The sequence below is a fragment of the Mesoplodon densirostris genome, chromosome 4, assembly GCF_025265405.1.
Source record: "Mesoplodon densirostris isolate mMesDen1 chromosome 4, mMesDen1 primary haplotype, whole genome shotgun sequence".
NCBI classification, from domain to species: Eukaryota; Metazoa; Chordata; class Mammalia; order Artiodactyla; family Ziphiidae; genus Mesoplodon; species Mesoplodon densirostris.
Window position 1 is genome coordinate 57,887,858 of NC_082664.1, and position 21,494 is coordinate 57,909,351.

The 21,494-nt window shown below is 43.8% G+C and overlaps 3 protein-coding genes across 3 annotated transcripts; all 3 read left to right on the forward strand.

Moving 5' to 3' along the window:
* Positions 1-1,588: 1,588 nt before the first annotated feature.
* On the forward strand, positions 1,589-2,629 carry LOC132489220 (melanoma-associated antigen B4-like). Its single transcript, XM_060098137.1, has one exon. The coding sequence runs from the start codon at positions 1,589-1,591 to the stop codon at positions 2,627-2,629; it is 1,041 nt and encodes a 346-aa protein (XP_059954120.1).
* Positions 2,630-10,625: 7,996 nt separating this feature from the next.
* On the forward strand, positions 10,626-11,666 carry LOC132489221 (melanoma-associated antigen B4-like). The gene has a single exon (XM_060098138.1). It carries the CDS (start codon positions 10,626-10,628, stop codon positions 11,664-11,666), a length of 1,041 nt encoding a protein of 346 aa, XP_059954121.1.
* A 7,991-nt stretch (positions 11,667-19,657) lies between these two features.
* Positions 19,658-20,698, forward strand: LOC132489222 (melanoma-associated antigen B4-like). Its single transcript, XM_060098139.1, has one exon. It carries the CDS (start codon positions 19,658-19,660, stop codon positions 20,696-20,698), a length of 1,041 nt encoding a protein of 346 aa, XP_059954122.1.
* The last annotated feature ends 796 nt before the right edge of the window (positions 20,699-21,494 follow it).

The following is a 21,494-nucleotide window of genomic DNA, read 5'->3' on the forward strand; positions in this document are numbered from 1 at the left end:
GGTCACAAAGCACCAAGCTGATCTCCCTGTGCTATGCGGCTGCTTCCCACTAGCTATCTACCTTACGTTTGGTAGTGTATATATGTCCATGCTGCTCTTTCACTTTGTCACAGCTTACCCTTACCCCTCCCCATATCCTCAAGTCCATTCTCTAGTAGGTCTGTGTCTGTATTCCTGTCTTACCCCTATGTTCTTCATGACATTTTTTTTTCTTAAATTCCATATATATGTGTCAGCATACAGTATTTGTCTTTCTCTTTCTGACTTACTTCACTCTGTATGACAGACTCTAGGTCCATCCACCTCATTACAAATAGCTCAATTTCATTTCTTTTTATGGCTGAGTAATATTCCATTGTATATATGTGCCACATCTTCTTTACCCATTCATCCAATGATGGACACTTAGGTTGTTTACATCTCCAGGCTATTGTAAATAGGGCTGCTATGAACATTTTGGTACATGTCTCTTTTTGAATTATGGTTTTCTCAGGGTATATGCCCAGTAGTGGGATTGCTGGGTCATATGGTAGTTCTATTTGTAGTTTTTTAAGGAACCTCCATACCGTTCTCCATAGTGGCTATACCAATTCACATTCCCACCAGCAGTGCAAGAGTGTTCCTTTTTTTCCACACCCTCTCCAGCATTTATTGTTTCTAGATTTTTTGATGATGGCCATTCTGACTGGTGTGAGATGATATCTCATTGTAGTTTTGATTTGCATTTCTCTAATGAGTAAAGATGTTGAGCATCCTTTCATGTGTTTGTTGGCAGTCTGTATATCTTCTGTGGAGAAATGTCTATTTAGGTCTTCTGCCCATTTTTGGATTGGGTTGTTTGTTTTTTTGTTACTGAGCTGCATGAGCTGCTTATAAATTTTGGAGATTAATCCTTTGTCAGTTGCTTCATTTACAAACATTTTCTCCCATTCTGAGGGTTGTCTTTTGGTCTTGTTTATGGTTTCCTTTGCTGTGCCAAAGCTTTGAAGTTTCATTAGGTCCCATGTGTTTATTTTTGTCTTTATTTCCATTTCTCTAGGAGGTGGGTCAAAAAGGATCTTGCTGTGATTTATGTCATAGAGTGTTCTGCCTATGTTTTCCTCTAAGAGTTTGATAGTGTCTGGCCTTACATTTAGGTCTTTAATCCATTTTGAGCTTATTTTTGTGTATGGTGTTAGGGAGTGATCTAATCTCATACTTTTACATGTCCCTATCCAGTTTTCCCAGCACCACTTATTGAAGAGACTGTCCTTTCTCCACTGTACACTCCTGCCTCCTTTATCAAAGATAAGGTGACCATATGTGTGTGGGGTTACCTCTGGGCTTTCTATCCTGTTCCATTGATCTATCTTTCTGTTTTTGTCCCAGTACCATACTGTCTTGATTACTGTAGTTTTGTAGTATAGTCTGAAGTCAGGGAGCCTGATTCCTCCAGCTCCATTTTTCGTTCTCAAGATTGCTTTGGCGATGTGACGTCCTCCAACGCACGCTGTGGCGGCCATTGTTGAGAGCTGCTGTTCGGCAAGGGTGCCCTCGTTGCCTGCCTTCCTGCCCACACTCCCGCCTGCTGGCCCTGACCTCTGTCATCATGCCTCGGGGCCAGAAGAGGAAGCGCCATGCCCAGGAGAAACGCCCCCAGGCCCGGGGGGAGACTCAGAGTCTCAAGGGTGCCCAGGCCACTGAGGTGGCGGCGGTGGCAGAGATAGAAGAGTCGCCCTCCTGCCCCGCTTCTGTTTCTCGGGGTACTTCCCCGAGCTCCCCTGCTGCTGGCACTCACCAGGAGCCTCAGGGAGCCCCAGCCACTAGCTCTCGTGATGCAGGGGTTTCATGCCCAGGATCTGAAGAGGGTGCCCGGAGCCAAGATGAGAAAAGTGCAAGTACCGCCCAGGCAGCACCTTCCATTCACAGCACTTACAGCGATCCTCTGACCAGGAATGTCTGCGAGTTGGTGCAGTTCCTGCTGGAGAAGTACAAGACGAAGGAGCCCATCCCGAAGGCTACACTGCTGAAGATTGTCAACAGGAAGTACAAGAAGCACTTCCCTGAGATCCTCAGGAGAGCCTCTGAGTACATGGAGCTGGTCTTTGACCTCGAGCTGAAGGAAGCCGACCCCAGCAGTCACTCCTACGCCCTCAGCAAGCTGGGCCTCCCCAGCGAGGGAAATCCGAGTGGTGTGTCGGGGCTGCGCACGGCCTGTTTCCTGATAACTGTCCTGAGCAAGATCTTCACGAAGGGCAACCGGGCCACCGAGGAGGAGCTCTGGGAATTCCTCAATGCGTTGGGTTTGTATGCTGGGAGGAGGCACTCGATCTCTGGGGAGCCCAGTGGGCTCATCAAAGATTTCGTGCAGCAGAAGTACCTGACGTACCTCCAGGTGCCCAACAGCGATCCTCCACGCTATGTGTTCCTGTGGGGCCCGAGAGCCTGCGCTGAAACCAGCAAGATGAAAGTGCTGGAGTTTCTGGCCAAGATCAATGATACCGTCCCCAGGGCCTTCGCAGATCTCTATGAGGAGGCTCTGAAAGATGAGGTAGAGAGAGCAGGAGTGAGAGCCGCGGCCAGGGCTGTAGCTGTTGCTGAGCGCAGAGCACCTTCCAGGGCCAAGGCCCGCAGCCCCTCCCACATGTAGGGAGGGAGGCAGCGGGCAGATTGCTCACTTTGTTTTGGAAGAGAGCAGTCAAGCTCCTAAATAGTGCAGAATAGTATTGGTTGAGGGAACAATATGTTCTTACAGTTTTAAGTAGTATGGTAGTTTAGGTGCAGTTAGTTTTAATAAAATATATATCTTTTTTTCTTCTTTCCATATGAAGAATACCTAGTTAAAGATAGACAGATGATAGGTAGATAAGTAGGTAGAGAGATGCTAGATAGATTTATGATAGAGATGTTTAGTATCTTTTCAAATGTCATTACTGCATTGAAGGTTTATTTTGCTTCAGAATCAAAGTGTATTAATGTCATGGATGTCACGTTTATTGATGTTCAGTTTTAAGATTAAGAGTTTGCTATTTGTAAAAAAACCCTGAAAAGCCTTCACTATTTTCCTTTTGCTACAGAACAAGGTAACATGGCATTGGAATAGGATTTTTCATGGAAATGAGAAAGAATCCCACAAAATATTTGGGATCTCAAAATGGTGATACAAAAGTAAAAGCTGGTTAATTCTTAGTTTGCCTTCTTCTCTTTCTCTTTGCTTGTAAAATTAAAGAATATATACCTAGCTTTGCTTAGGTTATTCAAACTGTTTGAAAATTAAATCATGGTAAATAAGAAAAAAAAAAAAAAAGATTGCTTTGGCTATTCGGGGTCTTTTGTGTTTCCATACAAATTGCGAAATTTTTTGCTCCAGTTCTGTGAAAAATGCCAGGGGTAGTTTGATAGGGATTGCATTGAATCTGTAGATTGCTTTGGGTAGTAGAGTCATTTTCACAATGTTGATCCTTCCAGTCCAAGAACATGGTACATCTCTCCATCTATTTGTATCATCTTTAATTTCTTTCATCAGTGTCTTATAATTTTCTGCATACAGGTCTTTTGTCTCCTTAGGTAGGTTTATTCCTAGATATTTTATTCTTTTTGTTGCAATGGTAAATGGGAGTGTTTCCTTGATTTCACTTTCAGATTTTTCATCATTAGTATATAGGAATGCCAGAGATTTCTGTGCATTAATTTTGTATCCTGCAACTTTACCAAATTCATTGATTAGCTCTAGTAGTTTTCTGGTAGCATCTTTAGGATTCTCTATGTATAGTATCATGTCATCTGCAAACAGTGACAGCTTTACTTCTTCTTTTCCGATTTGGATTCCTTTTATTTCCTTTTCTTCTCTGATTGTTGTGGCTAAAACTTCCAAAACTATGTTAAATAAGAGTGGTGAGAGTGGGCAACCTTGTCTTGTTCCTGATCTTAGTGGAAATGGTTTCAGTTTTTCACCATTGAGGACAATGCTGGCTGTGGGTTTGTCATATATGGCCTTTATTATGTTGAGGAAAGTTCCCTCTGTGCCTACTTTCTGCAGGGTTTTTATCATAAATGGGTGTTGAATTTTGTCGAAAGCTTTCTCTGCATCTATTGAGATGATCATATGGTTTTTCTCCTTCAGTTTGTTAATATGGTGTATCACGTTGATTGATTTGCATATATTGAAGAATCCTTGCATTCCTGGAATAAACCCCACTTGATCATGGTGTATGATCCTTTTAATGTGCTGTTGGATTCTGTTTGCTAGTATTTTGTGGAGGATTTTTGCATCTATGTTCATCAGTGATATTGGCCTGTAGTTTTCTTTCTTTGTGACATCCTTGTCTGGTTTTGGTATCAAGGTGATGGTGGCCTCGTAGAATGAGTTTGGGAGTGTTCCTCCCTCTGCTATATTTTGGAAGAGTTTCAGAAGGATAGGTGTTAGCTCTTCTCTAAATGCTTGATAGAATTCGCCTGTGAAGCCATCTGGTCCTGGGCTTTTGTTTGTTGGAAGATTTTTTATCACAGTTTCAATTTCAGTGCTTGTGATTGGTCTGTTCATATTTTCTATTTCTTCCTGATTCAGTCTTGGCAGGTTGTGCATTTCTAAGAATTTGTCCATTTCTTCCAGGTTGTCCATTTTATTGGCATAGAGTTGCTTGTAGTAATCTCTCATGATCTTTTGTATTTCTGCAGTGTCAGTTGTTACTTCTCCTTTTTCATTTCTAATTCTATTGATTTGAGTCTTCTCCCTTTTTCTCTTGATGAGTCTGGCTAATGGTTTATCAATTTTGTTTATCTTCTCAAAGAACCACCTTTTAGTTTTATTGATCTTTGCTATCGTTTCCTTCATTTCTTTTTCATTTATTTCTGATCTGATTTTTATGATTTCTTTCCTTCTGCTAACTTTGGGATGTTTTTGTTCTTCTTTCTCTAATTGCTTTAGGTGCAAGGTTAGGTTGTTTGCTCGAGATGTTTCCTGTTTCTTAAGGTGGGATTGTATTGCTATAAACTTCCCTCTTAGAACTGCTTTTGCTGCATCCCATAGGTTTTGGGTCGTCGTGTCTCCATTGTCATTTGTTTCTAGGTATTTTTAAATTTCCCCTTTGATTTCTTCGGTGATCACTTCGTTATTAAGTAGTGTATTGTTTAGCCTCCATGTGCTTGTATTTTTTACAGCTCTTTTCCTGTAATTGATATCTAGTCTCATAGCATTGTGGTCGGAAAAGATACTTGATACAATTTCAACTTTCTTAAATTTACCAAGGCTTGATTTGTGACCCAAGATATGATCTATCCTGGAGAATGTTCCATGAGCACTTGAGAAAAATGTGTATTCTGTTGTTTTTGGATGGAATGTCCTATAAATATCAATTAAGTCCATCTTGTTTAATGTATCACTTAAAGCTTGTGTTTCCTTATTTATTTTCATTTTGGATGATCTGTCCGTTGGCGAAAGTGGGATGTTAAAAGTCCCCTACTATGAATATGTTACTGTCGATTTCCCCTTTTATGGCTGTTAGTATTTGCCTTATGTATTGAGGTGCTCCTATGTTGGGTGCATAAATATTTACAATTGTTATATCTTCTTCTTGGATCGATCCCTTTATCATTACGTAGTGTCCTTCTTTGTCTCTTCTAATAGTCTTTATTTTAAAGTCTATTTTGTCTGATATAAGAATTGCTACTCCAGCTTTCTTTTGATTTCCATTTGCATGGAATATCTTTTTCCATCCCCTTACTTTCAGTCTGTATGTGTCTCTAGGTCTGAAGTGGGTCTCTTGTAGACAGCATATATATGGGTCTTGTTTTTGTATCCATTCAGCCAATCTGTGTCTTTTGGTGGGAGCATTTAGTCCATTTACATTTAAGGTAATTATTGATATGTATGTTCCTATTCCCATTTCCTTAATTGTTTTGGGTTCGTTATTGTAGGTCTTTTCCTTCTGTTGTGTTTCTTGCCTAGAGAAGTTCCTTTAGCATTTGTTGTAAAGCTGGTTTGGTGGTGCTGAACTCTCTCAGCTTTTGCTTGTCTGTAAAGGTTTTAATTTCTCCATCAAATCTGAATGAGATCCTTGCTGGGTAGAGTAGTCTTGGTTGGAGGTTTATCTCCTTCATCACTTTAATTATGTCCTGCCACTCCCTTCTGGCTTGTAGAGTTTCTGCTGAGAGATCAGCTGTTATCCTGATGGGGATTCCCTTGTGTGTTATTTGTTGTTTTTGCCTTGCTGCTTTTAATATGATTTCTTTGTGTTTAATTTTTGACAGTTTGATTAATATGTGTCTTGGCATATTTCTCCTTGGATTTATTCTGTATGGGACTCTCTGTGCCTCCTGGACTTGATTAACTATTTCCTTTCCTATATTAGGGAAGTTTTCAACTATAATCCTTCAAATATTTTCTCAGTCCCTTTCTTTTTCTCTTCTTCTTCTGGAACCCCTATAATTCGAATGTTGGTGCGTTTAATGTTGTCCCAGAGGTCTCTGAGACTGTCCTCTGTTCTTTTCATTCTTTTTTCTTTATTTTGCTCTGCAGCAGTTATTTCCACTATTTTATCTTCCACCTCACTTATCCGTTCTTCTGCCTCAGTTATTCTGCTCTTGATCCCATCTAGAGTATTTTTTATTTCATGTATTGTGTTTTTAATCGATGCTTGATTCATCTTTAGTTCTTCTAGGTCCTTGTTAACTGTTTCTTGCATTTTGTCTATTCTATTTCCAAGATTTTGGATCATCTTTACCATCATTATTCTGAATTCTTTTTCAGGTAGACTGCCTATTACCTCTTCATTTGTTAGGTCTGGTGGGTTTTTATCTTGCTCCTTCTCCTGCTGTGTGTTTTTCTGTCTTCTCATTTTGCTTATGTTACTGTGTTTGGGGTCTCCTTTTTGCAGGCTGCTGGTTCGTAGTTCCCGTTGTTTTTGGTGTCTGTCCCCAGTGGCTAAGGTTGGTTTAGTGGGTTGTGTAGGCTTCCTGGTGGAGGGGACTAGTGCCTGTGTTCTGGTGGATGAGGCTGGATCTTGTCTTTCTGGTGGGCAGGTCCACGTCTGGTGGTGTGTTTTGGGGTGTCTGCGGACTTTTTATGATTTTAGGCCACCTCTCTGCTAATGGGTGGCGTTGTGTTCCTGTCTTGCTAGTTGTTTGGCATAGGGTGTCCAGCACTGTAGCTTGCTGGTCGTTGAGTGAAGCTGGGTGCTGGTGTTGAGATGGAGATCTCTGGAAGATTTTCGCCGTTTGATATTATGTGGAGCTGGGAGGTCTCTTGTGGACCAGTGTCCTGAAGTTGGCTCTCCCACCTCAGAGGCACAGCACTGACTCCTGGCTCCTCAATTTGGGATGATTTGTTGTCTATTCATGTATTCCACAGATGCAGGGTACATCAAGTTGATTGTGGAGCTTTAATCCGCTGCTTCTGAGGCTGCTGGGAGAGGTTTCCCTTTCTCTTCTTTGTTCTCACAGCTCCTGGGTCTCAGCTTTGGATTTGGCCCCGCCTCTGCGTGTAGGTCGCCGGAGGGCGTCTGTTCTTCGCTCAGACAGGACAGGGTTAAAGGAGCAGCCTCTTCGGGGGCTCTGGCTCACTCAGGCCCGGCGGGAGGGAGGGGCACGGAGTGCGGGGCGAGCCTGCAGCGGCAGAGGTCGGCGTGACGTTGCACCAGCCCGAGGCGCGCCGTGCGTTCTCTCAGGGAAGCCGCCCCTGGATCCCGGGACCCCGGCAGTGGCAGGCTGCACAGGCTCCCGGAAGGGCGGTGTGGACAGTGACCTGCGCTCGCACACAGGCTTCTTGGCGGCGGCAGCAGCAGCCCCAGCGTCCCACGCCCGTCTCTGGGCTCCGCGCTTTCAGCCGCGACTCGCGCCCGTCTCTGGAGCTCCTTTACGCGGCGCTCTTAATCCCCTCTCCTCGCGCACCAGGAAACCAAGAGGGAAGAAAAAGTCTCCTGCCTCTTCGGCAGCTCCAGAGTTTTCCCGGACTCCCTCCCGGCTAGCTGTGGCACATTAGCCCCCTTCAGGCTGAGTTCTCGCCGCCAGCCCCAGTCCTCTCGCTGCGCTCTGACCGAAGCCCGAGCCTCAGCTCCAGCGCCGCCCGCCCCGGCGGGGGAGCAGACAAGCCTCTCGGGCTGGTGAGTGCCGCTCAGCACCGATCCTCTGTGCGGGAATCTCTCCGCTTTGCCCTACCCAGGTATGTGGGGAGTTTCTTGCCTTTTGGGAGGTCTGGGGTCTTCTGCCAGTGTTCAGTAGGTGTTCTGTAGGAGTTGTTCCACGTGTAGCTGTATTTCTGGTGTATCTGTGGGGAGGAAGGTGATCTCCGCGTCTTACTCTGTATTTTTAGGTTTTTTTTTTTTTTTTTTTTTTTTTTTTTTTTTTTGCAGTATACGGGCCTCTCACTGTTGTGGCCTCTCCCGTTGCGGAGCACAGGCTCCGGACGCACAGGCTCAGCGTCTATGGCTCACGGGCCCAGCGGCTCCGCGGCATGTGGGATCTTCCCGGACCGGGGCACGAACCAACATCCCCTGCATCGGCAGGCGGACTCCCAACCACTGCGCCAGCAGGGAAGCCCAGCAAGAGCTTTTAAGTTTCATTAGGTCCCATTTGTTTATTTTTGTTTTTATTTCCATTACTCTAGGAGGTGGATCAAAAAAAGATCTTGCTGTGATTTATGTCAAAGAATGTTCTTCCTATGTTTTCCTCTAAGAGTTTTATAGTGCCCAGTCTTACATTTAGGTCTCTAATCCATTTTGAGTTTATTTTTGTATATGGTGTTAGGGAGTGTTCTAATTTCATTCTTTTACATGTAGCTGTCCAGTTTTCCCAGCACCACTTATTGAAGAGACTGTCTTTACTGCACTGCATATCCTTGCCTCCTTTGTCATAGATTAGCTGACCATAGATATGTGGGCTTATATATGGGCTTTCTGTACTGTTCCATTGATCTATATTTCTGTTTTTGTGCCAGTATCATATTGTCTTTTTTTTTTCTTTTGCTTTATAACAAATTTAATCAGTTATACATATACATATGTTCCCATATCCCCTCCCTTTTGCGTCTCCCTCCCACCCTCCCTATCCCACCCCTCCAGGCGGTCACAAAGCACCAAGCTGATCTCCCTGTGCTATGCGGCTGCTTCCCACTAGCTATCTACCTTACGTTTGGTAGTGTATATATGTCCATGCTGCTCTTTCACTTTGTCACAGCTTACCCTTACCCCTCCCCATATCCTCAAGTCCATTCTCTAGTAGGTCTGTGTCTGTATTCCTGTCTTACCCCTATGTTCTTCATGACATTTTTTTTTCTTAAATTCCATATATATGTGTCAGCATACAGTATTTGTCTTTCTCTTTCTGACTTACTTCACTCTGTATGACAGACTCTAGGTCCATCCACCTCATTACAAATAGCTCAATTTCATTTCTTTTTATGGCTGAGTAATATTCCATTGTATATATGTGCCACATCTTCTTTACCCATTCATCCAATGATGGACACTTAGGTTGTTTACATATCCAGGCTATTGTAAATAGGGCTGCTATGAACATTTTGGTACATGTCTCTTTTTGAATTATGGTTTTCTCAGGGTATATGCCCAGTAGTGGGATTGCTGGGTCATATGGTAGTTCTATTTGTAGTTTTTTAAGGAACCTCCATACCGTTCTCCATAGTGGCTATACCAATTCACATTCCCACCAGCAGTGCAAGAGTGTTCCTTTTTTTCCACACCCTCTCCAGCATTTATTGTTTCTAGATTTTTTGATGATGGCCATTCTGACTGGTGTGAGATGATATCTCATTGTAGTTTTGATTTGCATTTCTCTAATGAGTAAAGATGTTGAGCATCCTTTCATGTGTTTGTTGGCAGTCTGTATATCTTCTGTGGAGAAATGTCTATTTAGGTCTTCTGCCCATTTTTGGATTGGGTTGTTTGTTTTTTTGTTACTGAGCTGCATGAGCTGCTTATAAATTTTGGAGATTAATCCTTTGTCAGTTGCTTCATTTACAAACATTTTCTCCCATTCTGAGGGTTGTCTTTTGGTCTTGTTTATGGTTTCCTTTGCTGTGCCAAAGCTTTGAAGTTTCATTAGGTCCCATGTGTTTATTTTTGTCTTTATTTCCATTTCTCTAGGAGGTGGGTCAAAAAGGATCTTGCTGTGATTTATGTCATAGAGTGTTCTGCCTATGTTTTCCTCTAAGAGTTTGATAGTGTCTGGCCTTACATTTAGGTCTTTAATCCATTTTGAGCTTATTTTTGTGTATGGTGTTAGGGAGTGATCTAATCTCATACTTTTACATGTCCCTATCCAGTTTTCCCAGCACCACTTATTGAAGAGACTGTCCTTTCTCCACTGTACACTCCTGCCTCCTTTATCAAAGATAAGGTGACCATATGTGTGTGGGGTTACCTCTGGGCTTTCTATCCTGTTCCATTGATCTATCTTTCTGTTTTTGTCCCAGTACCATACTGTCTTGATTACTGTAGTTTTGTAGTATAGTCTGAAGTCAGGGAGCCTGATTCCTCCAGCTCCATTTTTCGTTCTCAAGATTGCTTTGGCGATGTGACGTCCTCCAACGCACGCTGTGGCGGCCATTGTTGAGAGCTGCTGTTCGGCAAGGGTGCCCTCGTTGCCTGCCTTCCTGCCCACACTCCCGCCTGCTGGCCCTGACCTCTGTCATCATGCCTCGGGGCCAGAAGAGGAAGCGCCATGCCCAGGAGAAACGCCCCCAGGCCCGGGGGGAGACTCAGAGTCTCAAGGGTGCCCAGGCCACTGAGGTGGCGGCGGTGGCAGAGATAGAAGAGTCGCCCTCCTGCCCCGCTTCTGTTTCTCGGGGTACTTCCCCGAGCTCCCCTGCTGCTGGCACTCACCAGGAGCCTCAGGGAGCCCCAGCCACTAGCTCTCGTGATGCAGGGGTTTCATGCCCAGGATCTGAAGAGGGTGCCCAGAGCCAAGATGAGAAAAGTGCAAGTACCGCCCAGGCAGCACCTTCCATTCACAGCACTTACAGCGATCCTCTGACCAGGAATGTCTGCGAGTTGGTGCAGTTCCTGCTGGAGAAGTACAAGACGAAGGAGCCCATCCCGAAGGCTACACTGCTGAAGATTGTCAACAGGAAGTACAAGAAGCACTTCCCTGAGATCCTCAGGAGAGCCTCTGAGTACATGGAGCTGGTCTTTGACCTCGAGCTGAAGGAAGCCGACCCCAGCAGTCACTCCTACGCCCTCAGCAAGCTGGGCCTCCCCAGCGAGGGAAATCCGAGTGGTGTGTCGGGGCTGCGCACGGCCTGTTTCCTGATAACTGTCCTGAGCAAGATCTTCACGAAGGGCAACCGGGCCACCGAGGAGGAGCTCTGGGAATTCCTCAATGCGTTGGGTTTGTATGCTGGGAGGAGGCACTCGATCTCTGGGGAGCCCAGTGGGCTCATCAAAGATTTCGTGCAGCAGAAGTACCTGACGTACCTCCAGGTGCCCAACAGCGATCCTCCACGCTATGTGTTCCTGTGGGGCCCGAGAGCCTGTGCTGAAACCAGCAAGATGAAAGTGCTGGAGTTTCTGGCCAAGATCAATGATACCGTCCCCAGGGCCTTCGCAGATCTCTATGAGGAGGCTCTGAAAGATGAGGTAGAGAGAGCAGGAGTGAGAGCCGCGGCCAGGGCTGTAGCTGTTGCTGAGCGCAGAGCACCTTCCAGGGCCAAGGCCCGCAGCCCCTCCCACATGTAGGGAGGGAGGCAGCGGGCAGATTGCTCACTTTGTTTTGGAAGAGAGCAGTCAAGCTCCTAAATAGTGCAGAATAGTATTGGTTGAGGGAACAATATGTTCTTACAGTTTTAAGTAGTATGGTAGTTTAGGTGCAGTTAGTTTTAATAAAATATATATCTTTTTTTCTTCTTTCCATATGAAGAATACCTAGTTAAAGATAGACAGATGATAGGTAGATAAGTAGGTAGAGAGATGCTAGATAGATTTATGATAGAGATGTTTAGTATCTTTTCAAATGTCATTACTGCATTGAAGGTTTATTTTGCTTCAGAATCAAAGTGTATTAATGTCATGGATGTCACGTTTATTGATGTTCAGTTTTAAGATTAAGAGTTTGCTATTTGTAAAAAAACCCTGAAAAGCCTTCACTATTTTCCTTTTGCTACAGAACAAGGTAACATGGCATTGGAATAGGATTTTTCATGGAAATGAGAAAGAATCCCACAAAATATTTGGGATCTCAAAATGGTGATACAAAAGTAAAAGCTGGTTAATTCTTAGTTTGCCTTCTTCTCTTTCTCTTTGCTTGTAAAATTAAAGAATATATACCTAGCTTTGCTTAGGTTATTCAAACTGTTTGAAAATTAAATCATGGTAAATAAGAAAAAAAAAAAAAAAGATTGCTTTGGCTATTCGGGGTCTTTTGTGTTTCCATACAAATTGCGAAATTTTTTGCTCCAGTTCTGTGAAAAATGCCAGGGGTAGTTTGATAGGGATTGCATTGAATCTGTAGATTGCTTTGGGTAGTAGAGTCATTTTCACAATGTTGATCCTTCCAGTCCAAGAACATGGTACATCTCTCCATCTATTTGTATCATCTTTAATTTCTTTCATCAGTGTCTTATAATTTTCTGCATACAGGTCTTTTGTCTCCTTAGGTAGGTTTATTCCTAGATATTTTATTCTTTTTGTTGCAATGGTAAATGGGAGTGTTTCCTTGATTTCACTTTCAGATTTTTCATCATTAGTATATAGGAATGCCAGAGATTTCTGTGCATTAATTTTGTATCCTGCAACTTTACCAAATTCATTGATTAGCTCTAGTAGTTTTCTGGTAGCATCTTTAGGATTCTCTATGTATAGTATCATGTCATCTGCAAACAGTGACAGCTTTACTTCTTCTTTTCCGATTTGGATTCCTTTTATTTCCTTTTCTTCTCTGATTGTTGTGGCTAAAACTTCCAAAACTATGTTAAATAAGAGTGGTGAGAGTGGGCAACCTTGTCTTGTTCCTGATCTTAGTGGAAATGGTTTCAGTTTTTCACCATTGAGGACAATGCTGGCTGTGGGTTTGTCATATATGGCCTTTATTATGTTGAGGAAAGTTCCCTCTGTGCCTACTTTCTGCAGGGTTTTTATCATAAATGGGTGTTGAATTTTGTCGAAAGCTTTCTCTGCATCTATTGAGATGATCATATGGTTTTTCTCCTTCAGTTTGTTAATATGGTGTATCACGTTGATTGATTTGCATATATTGAAGAATCCTTGCATTCCTGGAATAAACCCCACTTGATCATGGTGTATGATCCTTTTAATGTGCTGTTGGATTCTGTTTGCTAGTATTTTGTGGAGGATTTTTGCATCTATGTTCATCAGTGATATTGGCCTGTAGTTTTCTTTCTTTGTGACATCCTTGTCTGGTTTTGGTATCAAGGTGATGGTGGCCTCGTAGAATGAGTTTGGGAGTGTTCCTCCCTCTGCTATATTTTGGAAGAGTTTCAGAAGGATAGGTGTTAGCTCTTCTCTAAATGCTTGATAGAATTCGCCTGTGAAGCCATCTGGTCCTGGGCTTTTGTTTGTTGGAAGATTTTTTATCACAGTTTCAATTTCAGTGCTTGTGATTGGTCTGTTCATATTTTCTATTTCTTCCTGATTCAGTCTTGGCAGGTTGTGCATTTCTAAGAATTTGTCCATTTCTTCCAGGTTGTCCATTTTATTGGCATAGAGTTGCTTGTAGTAATCTCTCATGATCTTTTGTATTTCTGCAGTGTCAGTTGTTACTTCTCCTTTTTCATTTCTAATTCTATTGATTTGAGTCTTCTCCCTTTTTCTCTTGATGAGTCTGGCTAATGGTTTATCAATTTTGTTTATCTTCTCAAAGAACCACCTTTTAGTTTTATTGATCTTTGCTATCGTTTCCTTCATTTCTTTTTCATTTATTTCTGATCTGATTTTTATGATTTCTTTCCTTCTGCTAACTTTGGGATGTTTTTGTTCTTCTTTCTCTAATTGCTTTAGGTGCAAGGTTAGGTTGTTTGCTCGAGATGTTTCCTGTTTCTTAAGGTGGGATTGTATTGCTATAAACTTCCCTCTTAGAACTGCTTTTGCTGCATCCCATAGGTTTTGGGTCGTCGTGTCTCCATTGTCATTTGTTTCTAGGTATTTTTAAATTTCCCCTTTGATTTCTTCGGTGATCACTTCGTTATTAAGTAGTGTATTGTTTAGCCTCCATGTGCTTGTATTTTTTACAGCTCTTTTCCTGTAATTGATATCTAGTCTCATAGCATTGTGGTCGGAAAAGATACTTGATACAATTTCAACTTTCTTAAGTTTACCAAGGCTTGATTTGTGACCCAAGATATGATCTATCCTGGAGAATGTTCCATGAGCACTTGAGAAAAATGTGTATTCTGTTGTTTTTGGATGGAATGTCCTATAAATATCAATTAAGTCCATCTTGTTTAATGTATCACTTAAAGCTTGTGTTTCCTTATTTATTTTCATTTTGGATGATCTGTCCGTTGGCGAAAGTGGGATGTTAAAAGTCCCCTACTATGAATATGTTACTGTCGATTTCCCCTTTTATGGCTGTTAGTATTTGCCTTATGTATTGAGGTGCTCCTATGTTGGGTGCATAAATATTTACAATTGTTATATCTTCTTCTTGGATCGATCCCTTTATCATTACGTAGTGTCCTTCTTTGTCTCTTCTAATAGTCTTTATTTTAAAGTCTATTTTGTCTGATATAAGAATTGCTACTCCAGCTTTCTTTTGATTTCCATTTGCATGGAATATCTTTTTCCATCCCCTTACTTTCAGTCTGTATGTGTCTCTAGGTCTGAAGTGGGTCTCTTGTAGACAGCATATATATGGGTCTTGTTTTTGTATCCATTCAGCCAATCTGTGTCTTTTGGTGGGAGCATTTAGTCCATTTACATTTAAGGTAATTATTGATATGTATGTTCCTATTCCCATTTCCTTAATTGTTTTGGGTTCGTTATTGTAGGTCTTTTCCTTCTGTTGTGTTTCTTGCCTAGAGAAGTTCCTTTAGCATTTGTTGTAAAGCTGGTTTGGTGGTGCTGAACTCTCTCAGCTTTTGCTTGTCTGTAAAGGTTTTAATTTCTCCATCAAATCTGAATGAGATCCTTGCTGGGTAGAGTAGTCTTGGTTGGAGGTTTATCTCCTTCATCACTTTAATTATGTCCTGCCACTCCCTTCTGGCTTGTAGAGTTTCTGCTGAGAGATCAGCTGTTATCCTGATGGGGATTCCCTTGTGTGTTATTTGTTGTTTTTGCCTTGCTGCTTTTAATATGATTTCTTTGTGTTTAATTTTTGACAGTTTGATTAATATGTGTCTTGGCATATTTCTCCTTGGATTTATTCTGTATGGGACTCTCTGTGCCTCCTGGACTTGATTAACTATTTCCTTTCCTATATTAGGGAAGTTTTCAACTATAATCCTTCAAATATTTTCTCAGTCCCTTTGTTTTTCTCTTCTTCTTCTGGAACCCCTATAATTCGAATGTTGGTGCGTTTAATGTTGTCCCAGAGGTCTCTGAGACTGTCCTCTGTTCTTTTCATTCTTTTTTCTTTATTTTGCTCTGCAGCAGTTATTTCCACTATTTTATCTTCCACCTCACTTATCCGTTCTTCTGCCTCAGTTATTCTGCTCTTGATCCCATCTAGAGTATTTTTTATTTCATGTATTGTGTTTTTAATCGATGCTTGATTCATCTTTAGTTCTTCTAGGTCCTTGTTAACTGTTTCTTGCATTTTGTCTATTCTATTTCCAAGATTTTGGATCATCTTTACCATCATTATTCTGAATTCTTTTTCAGGTAGACTGCCTATTACCTCTTCATTTGTTAGGTCTGGTGGGTTTTTATCTTGCTCCTTCTCCTGCTGTGTGTTTTTCTGTCTTCTCATTTTGCTTATGTTACTGTGTTTGGGGTCTCCTTTTTGCAGGCTGCTGGTTCGTAGTTCCCGTTGTTTTTGGTGTCTGTCCCCAGTGGCTAAGGTTGGTTTAGTGGGTTGTGTAGGCTTCCTGGTGGAGGGGACTAGTGCCTGTGTTCTGGTGGATGAGGCTGGATCTTGTCTTTCTGGTGGGCAGGTCCACGTCTGGTGGTGTGTTTTGGGGTGTCTGCGGACTTTTTATGATTTTAGGCCACCTCTCTGCTAATGGGTGGCGTTGTGTTCCTGTCTTGCTAGTTGTTTGGCATAGGGTGTCCAGCACTGTAGCTTGCTGGTCGTTGAGTGAAGCTGGGTGCTGGTGTTGAGATGGAGATCTCTGGAAGATTTTCGCCGTTTGATATTATGTGGAGCTGGGAGGTCTCTTGTGGACCAGTGTCCTGAAGTTGGCTCTCCCAACTCAGAGGCACAGCACTGACTCCTGGCTCCTCAATTTGGGATGATTTGTTGTCTATTCATGTATTCCACAGATGCAGGGTACATCAAGTTGATTGTGGAGCTTTAATCCGCTGCTTCTGAGGCTGCTGGGAGAGGTTTCCCTTTCTCTTCTTTGTTCTCACAGCTCCTGGGTCTCAGCTTTGGATTTGGCCCCGCCTCTGCGTGTAGGTCGCCGGAGGGCGTCTGTTCTTCGCTCAGACAGGACAGGGTTAAAGGAGCAGCCTCTTCGGGGGCTCTGGCTCACTCAGGCCCGGCGGGAGGGAGGGGCACGGAGTGCGGGGCGAGCCTGCAGCGGCAGAGGTCGGCGTGACGTTGCACCAGCCCGAGGCGCGCCGTGCGTTCTCTCAGGGAAGCCGCCCCTGGATCCCGGGACCCCGGCAGTGGCAGGCTGCACAGGCTCCCGGAAGGGCGGTGTGGACAGTGACCTGCGCTCACACACAGGCTTCTTGGCGGCGGCAGCAGCAGCCCCAGCGTCCCACGCCCGTCTCTGGGCTCCGCGCTTTCAGCCGCCACTCGCGCCCGTCTCTGGAGCTCCTTTACGCGGCGCTCTTAATCCCCTCTCCTCGCGCACCAGGAAACCAAGAGGGAAGAAAAAGTCTCCTGCCTCTTCGGCAGCTCCAGAGTTTTCCCGGACTCCCTCCCGGCTAGCTGTGGCACATTAGCCCCCTTCAGGCTGAGTTCTCGCCGCCAGCCCCAGTCCTCTCGCTGCGCTCTGACCGAAGCCCGAGCCTCAGCTCCAGCGCCGCCCGCCCCGGCGGGGGAGCAGACAAGCCTCTCGGGCTGGTGAGTGCCGCTCAGCACCGATCCTCTGTGCGGGAATCTCTCCGCTTTGCCCTACCCAGGTATGTGGGGAGTTTCTTGCCTTTTGGGAGGTCTGGGGTCTTCTGCCAGTGTTCATTAGGTGTTCTGTAGGAGTTGTTCCACGTGTAGCTGTATTTCTGGTGTATCTGTGGGGAGGAAGGTGATCTCCGCGTCTTACTCTGTATTTTTAGGTTTTTTTTTTTTTTTTTTTTTTTTTTTTTTTGCAGTATACGGGCCTCTCACTGTTGTGGCCTCTCCCGTTGCGGAGCACAGGCTCCGGACGCACAGGCTCAGCGTCTATGGCTCACGGGCCCAGCGGCTCCGCGGCATGTGGGATCTTCCCGGACCGGGGCACGAACCAACATCCCCTGCATCGGCAGGCGGACTCCCAACCACTGCGCCAGCAGGGAAGCCCAGCAAGAGCTTTTAAGTTTCATTAGGTCCCATTTGTTTATTTTTGTTTTTATTTCCATTACTCTAGGAGGTGGATCAAAAAAAGATCTTGCTGTGATTTATGTCAAAGAATGTTCTTCCTATGTTTTCCTCTAAGAGTTTTATAGTGCCCAGTCTTACATTTAGGTCTCTAATCCATTTTGAGTTTATTTTTGTATATGGTGTTAGGGAGTGTTCTAATTTCATTCTTTTACATGTAGCTGTCCAGTTTTCCCAGCACCACTTATTGAAGAGACTGTCTTTACTGCACTGCATATCCTTGCCTCCTTTGTCATAGATTAGCTGACCATAGATATGTGGGCTTATATATGGGCTTTCTGTACTGTTCCATTGATCTATATTTCTGTTTTTGTGCCAGTACCATATTGTCTTTTTTTTTTCTTTTGCTTTATAACAAATTTAATCAGTTATACATATACATATGTTCCCATATCCCCTCCCTTTTGCGTCTCCCTCCCACCCTCCCTATCCCACCCCTCCAGGCGGTCACAAAGCACCAAGCTGATCTCCCTGTGCTATGCGGCTGCTTCCCACTAGCTATCTACCTTACGTTTGGTAGTGTATATATGTCCATGCTGCTCTTTCACTTTGTCACAGCTTACCCTTACCCCTCCCCATATCCTCAAGTCCATTCTCTAGTAGGTCTGTGTCTGTATTCCTGTCTTACCCCTATGTTCTTCATGACATTTTTTTTCTTAAATTCCATATATATGTGTCAGCATACAGTATTTGTCTTTCTCTTTCTGACTTACTTCACTCTGTATGACAGACTCTAGGTCCATCCACCTCATTACAAATAGCTCAATTACATTTCTTTTTATGGCTGAGTAATATTCCATTGTATATATGTGCCACATCTTCTTTACCCATTCATCCAATGATGGACACTTAGGTTGTTTACATCTCCAGGCTATTGTAAATAGGGCTGCTATGAACATTTTGGTACATGTCTCTTTTTGAATTATGGTTTTCTCAGGGTATATGCCCAGTAGTGGGATTGCTGGGTCATATGGTAGTTCTATTTGTAGTTTTTTAAGGAACCTCCATACCGTTCTCCATAGTGGCTATACCAATTCACATTCCCACCAGCAGTGCAAGAGTGTTCCTTTTTTTCCACACCCTCTCCAGCATTTATTGTTTCTAGATTTTTTGATGATGGCCATTCTGACTGGTGTGAGATGATATCTCATTGTAGTTTTGATTTGCATTTCTCTAATGAGTAAAGATGTTGAGCATCCTTTCATGTGTTTGTTGGCAGTCTGTATATCTTCTGTGGAGAAATGTCTATTTAGGTCTTCTGCCCATTTTTGGATTGGGTTGTTTGTTTTTTTGTTACTGAGCTGCATGAGCTGCTTATAAATTTTGGAGATTAATCCTTTGTCAGTTGCTTCATTTACAAACATTTTCTCCCATTCTGAGGGTTGTCTTTTGGTCTTGTTTATGGTTTCCTTTGCTGTGCCAAAGCTTTGAAGTTTCATTAGGTCCCATGTGTTTATTTTTGTCTTTATTTCCATTTCTCTAGGAGGTGGGTCAAAAAGGATCTTGCTGTGATTTATGTCATAGAGTGTTCTGCCTATGTTTTCCTCTAAGAGTTTGATAGTGTCTGGCCTTACATTTAGGTCTTTAATCCATTTTGAGCTTATTTTTGTGTATGGTGTTAGGGAGTGATCTAATCTCATACTTTTACATGTCCCTATCCAGTTTTCCCAGCACCACTTATTGAAGAGACTGTCCTTTCTCCACTGTACACTCCTGCCTCCTTTATCAAAGATAAGGTGACCATATGTGTGTGGGGTTACCTCTGGGCTTTCTATCCTGTTCCATTGATCTATCTTTCTGTTTTTGTCCCAGTACCATACTGTCTTGATTACTGTAGTTTTGTAGTATAGTCTGAAGTCAGGGAGCCTGATTCCTCCAGCTCCATTTTTCGTTCTCAAGATTGCTTTGGCGATGTGACGTCCTCCAACGCACGCTGTGGCGGCCATTGTTGAGAGCTGCTGTTCGGCAAGGGTGCCCTCGTTGCCTGCCTTCCTGCCCACACTCCCGCCTGCTGGCCCTGACCTCTGTCATCATGCCTCGGGGCCAGAAGAGGAAGCGCCATGCCCAGGAGAAACGCCCCCAGGCCCGGGGGGAGACTCAGAGTCTCAAGGGTGCCCAGGCCACTGAGGTGGCGGCGGTGGCAGAGATAGAAGAGTCGCCCTCCTGCCCCGCTTCTGTTTCTCGGGGTACTTCCCCGAGCTCCCCTGCTGCTGGCACTCACCAGGAGCCTCAGGGAGCCCCAGCCACTAGCTCTCGTGATGCAGGGGTTTCATGCCCAGGATCTGAAGAGGGTGCCCGGAGCCAAGATGAGAAAAGTGCAAGTACCGCCCAGGCAGCACCTTCCATTCACAGCACTTACAGCGATCCTCTGACCAGGAATGTCTGCGAGTTGGTGCAGTTCCTGCTGGAGAAGTACAAGACGAAGGAGCCCATCCCGAAGGCTACACTGCTGAAGATTGTCAACAGGAAGTACAAGAAGCACTTCCCTGAGATCCTCAGGAGAGCCTCTGAGTACATGGAGCTGGTCTTTGACCTCGAGCTGAAGGAAGCCGACCCCAGCAGTCACTCCTACGCCCTCAGCAAGCTGGGCCTCCCCAGCGAGGGAAATCCGAGTGGTGTGTCGGGGCTGCGCACGGCCTGTTTCCTGATAACTGTCCTGAGCAAGATCTTCACGAAGGGCAACCGGGCCACCGAGGAGGAGCTCTGGGAATTCCTCAATGCGTTGGGTTTGTATGCTGGGAGGAGGCACTCGATCTCTGGGGAGCCCAGTGGGCTCATCAAAGATTTCGTGCAGCAGAAGTACCTGACGTACCTCCAGGTGCCCAACAGCGATCCTCCACGCTATGTGTTCCTGTGGGGCCCGAGAGCCTGCGCTGAAACCAGCAAGATGAAAGTGCTGGAGTTTCTGGCCAAGATCAATGATACCGTCCCCAGGGCCTTCGCAGATCTCTATGAGGAGGCTCTGAAAGATGAGGTAGAGAGAGCAGGAGTGAGAGCCGCGGCCAGGGCTGTAGCTGTTGCTGAGCGCAGAGCACCTTCCAGGGCCAAGGCCCGCAGCCCCTCCCACATGTAGGGAGGGAGGCAGCGGGCAGATTGCTCACTTTGTTTTGGAAGAGAGCAGTCAAGCTCCTAAATAGTGCAGAATAGTATTGGTTGAGGGAACAATATGTTCTTACAGTTTTAAGTAGTATGGTAGTTTAGGTGCAGTTAGTTTTAATAAAATATATATCTTTTTTTCTTCTTTCCATATGAAGAATACCTAGTTAAAGATAGACAGATGATAGGTAGATAAGTAGGTAGAGAGATGCTAGATAGATTTATGATAGAGATGTTTAGTATCTTTTCAAATGTCATTACTGCATTGAAGGTTTATTTTGCTTCAGAATCAAAGTGTATTAATGTCATGGATGTCACGTTTATTGATGTTCAGTTTTAAGATTAAGAGTTTGCTATTTGTAAAAAAACCCTGAAAAGCCTTCACTATTTTCCTTTTGCTACAGAACAAGGTAACATGGCATTGGAATAGGATTTTTCATGGAAATGAGAAAGAATCCCACAAAATATTTGGGGATCTCAAAATGGTGATACAAAAGTAAAAGCTGGTTAATTCTTAGTTTGCCTTCTTCTCTTTCTCTTTGCTTGTAAAATTAAAGAATATATACCTAGCTTTGCTTAGGTTATTCAAACTGTTTGAAATTAAATCATGGTAAATAAGAAAAAAAAAAAAAAAGATTGCTTTGGCTATTCGGGGTCTTTTGTGTTTCCATACAAATTGCGAAATTTTTTGCTCCAGTTCTGTGAAAAATGCCAGGGGTAGTTTGATAGGGATTGCATTGAATCTGTAGATTGCTTTGGGTAGTAGAGTCATT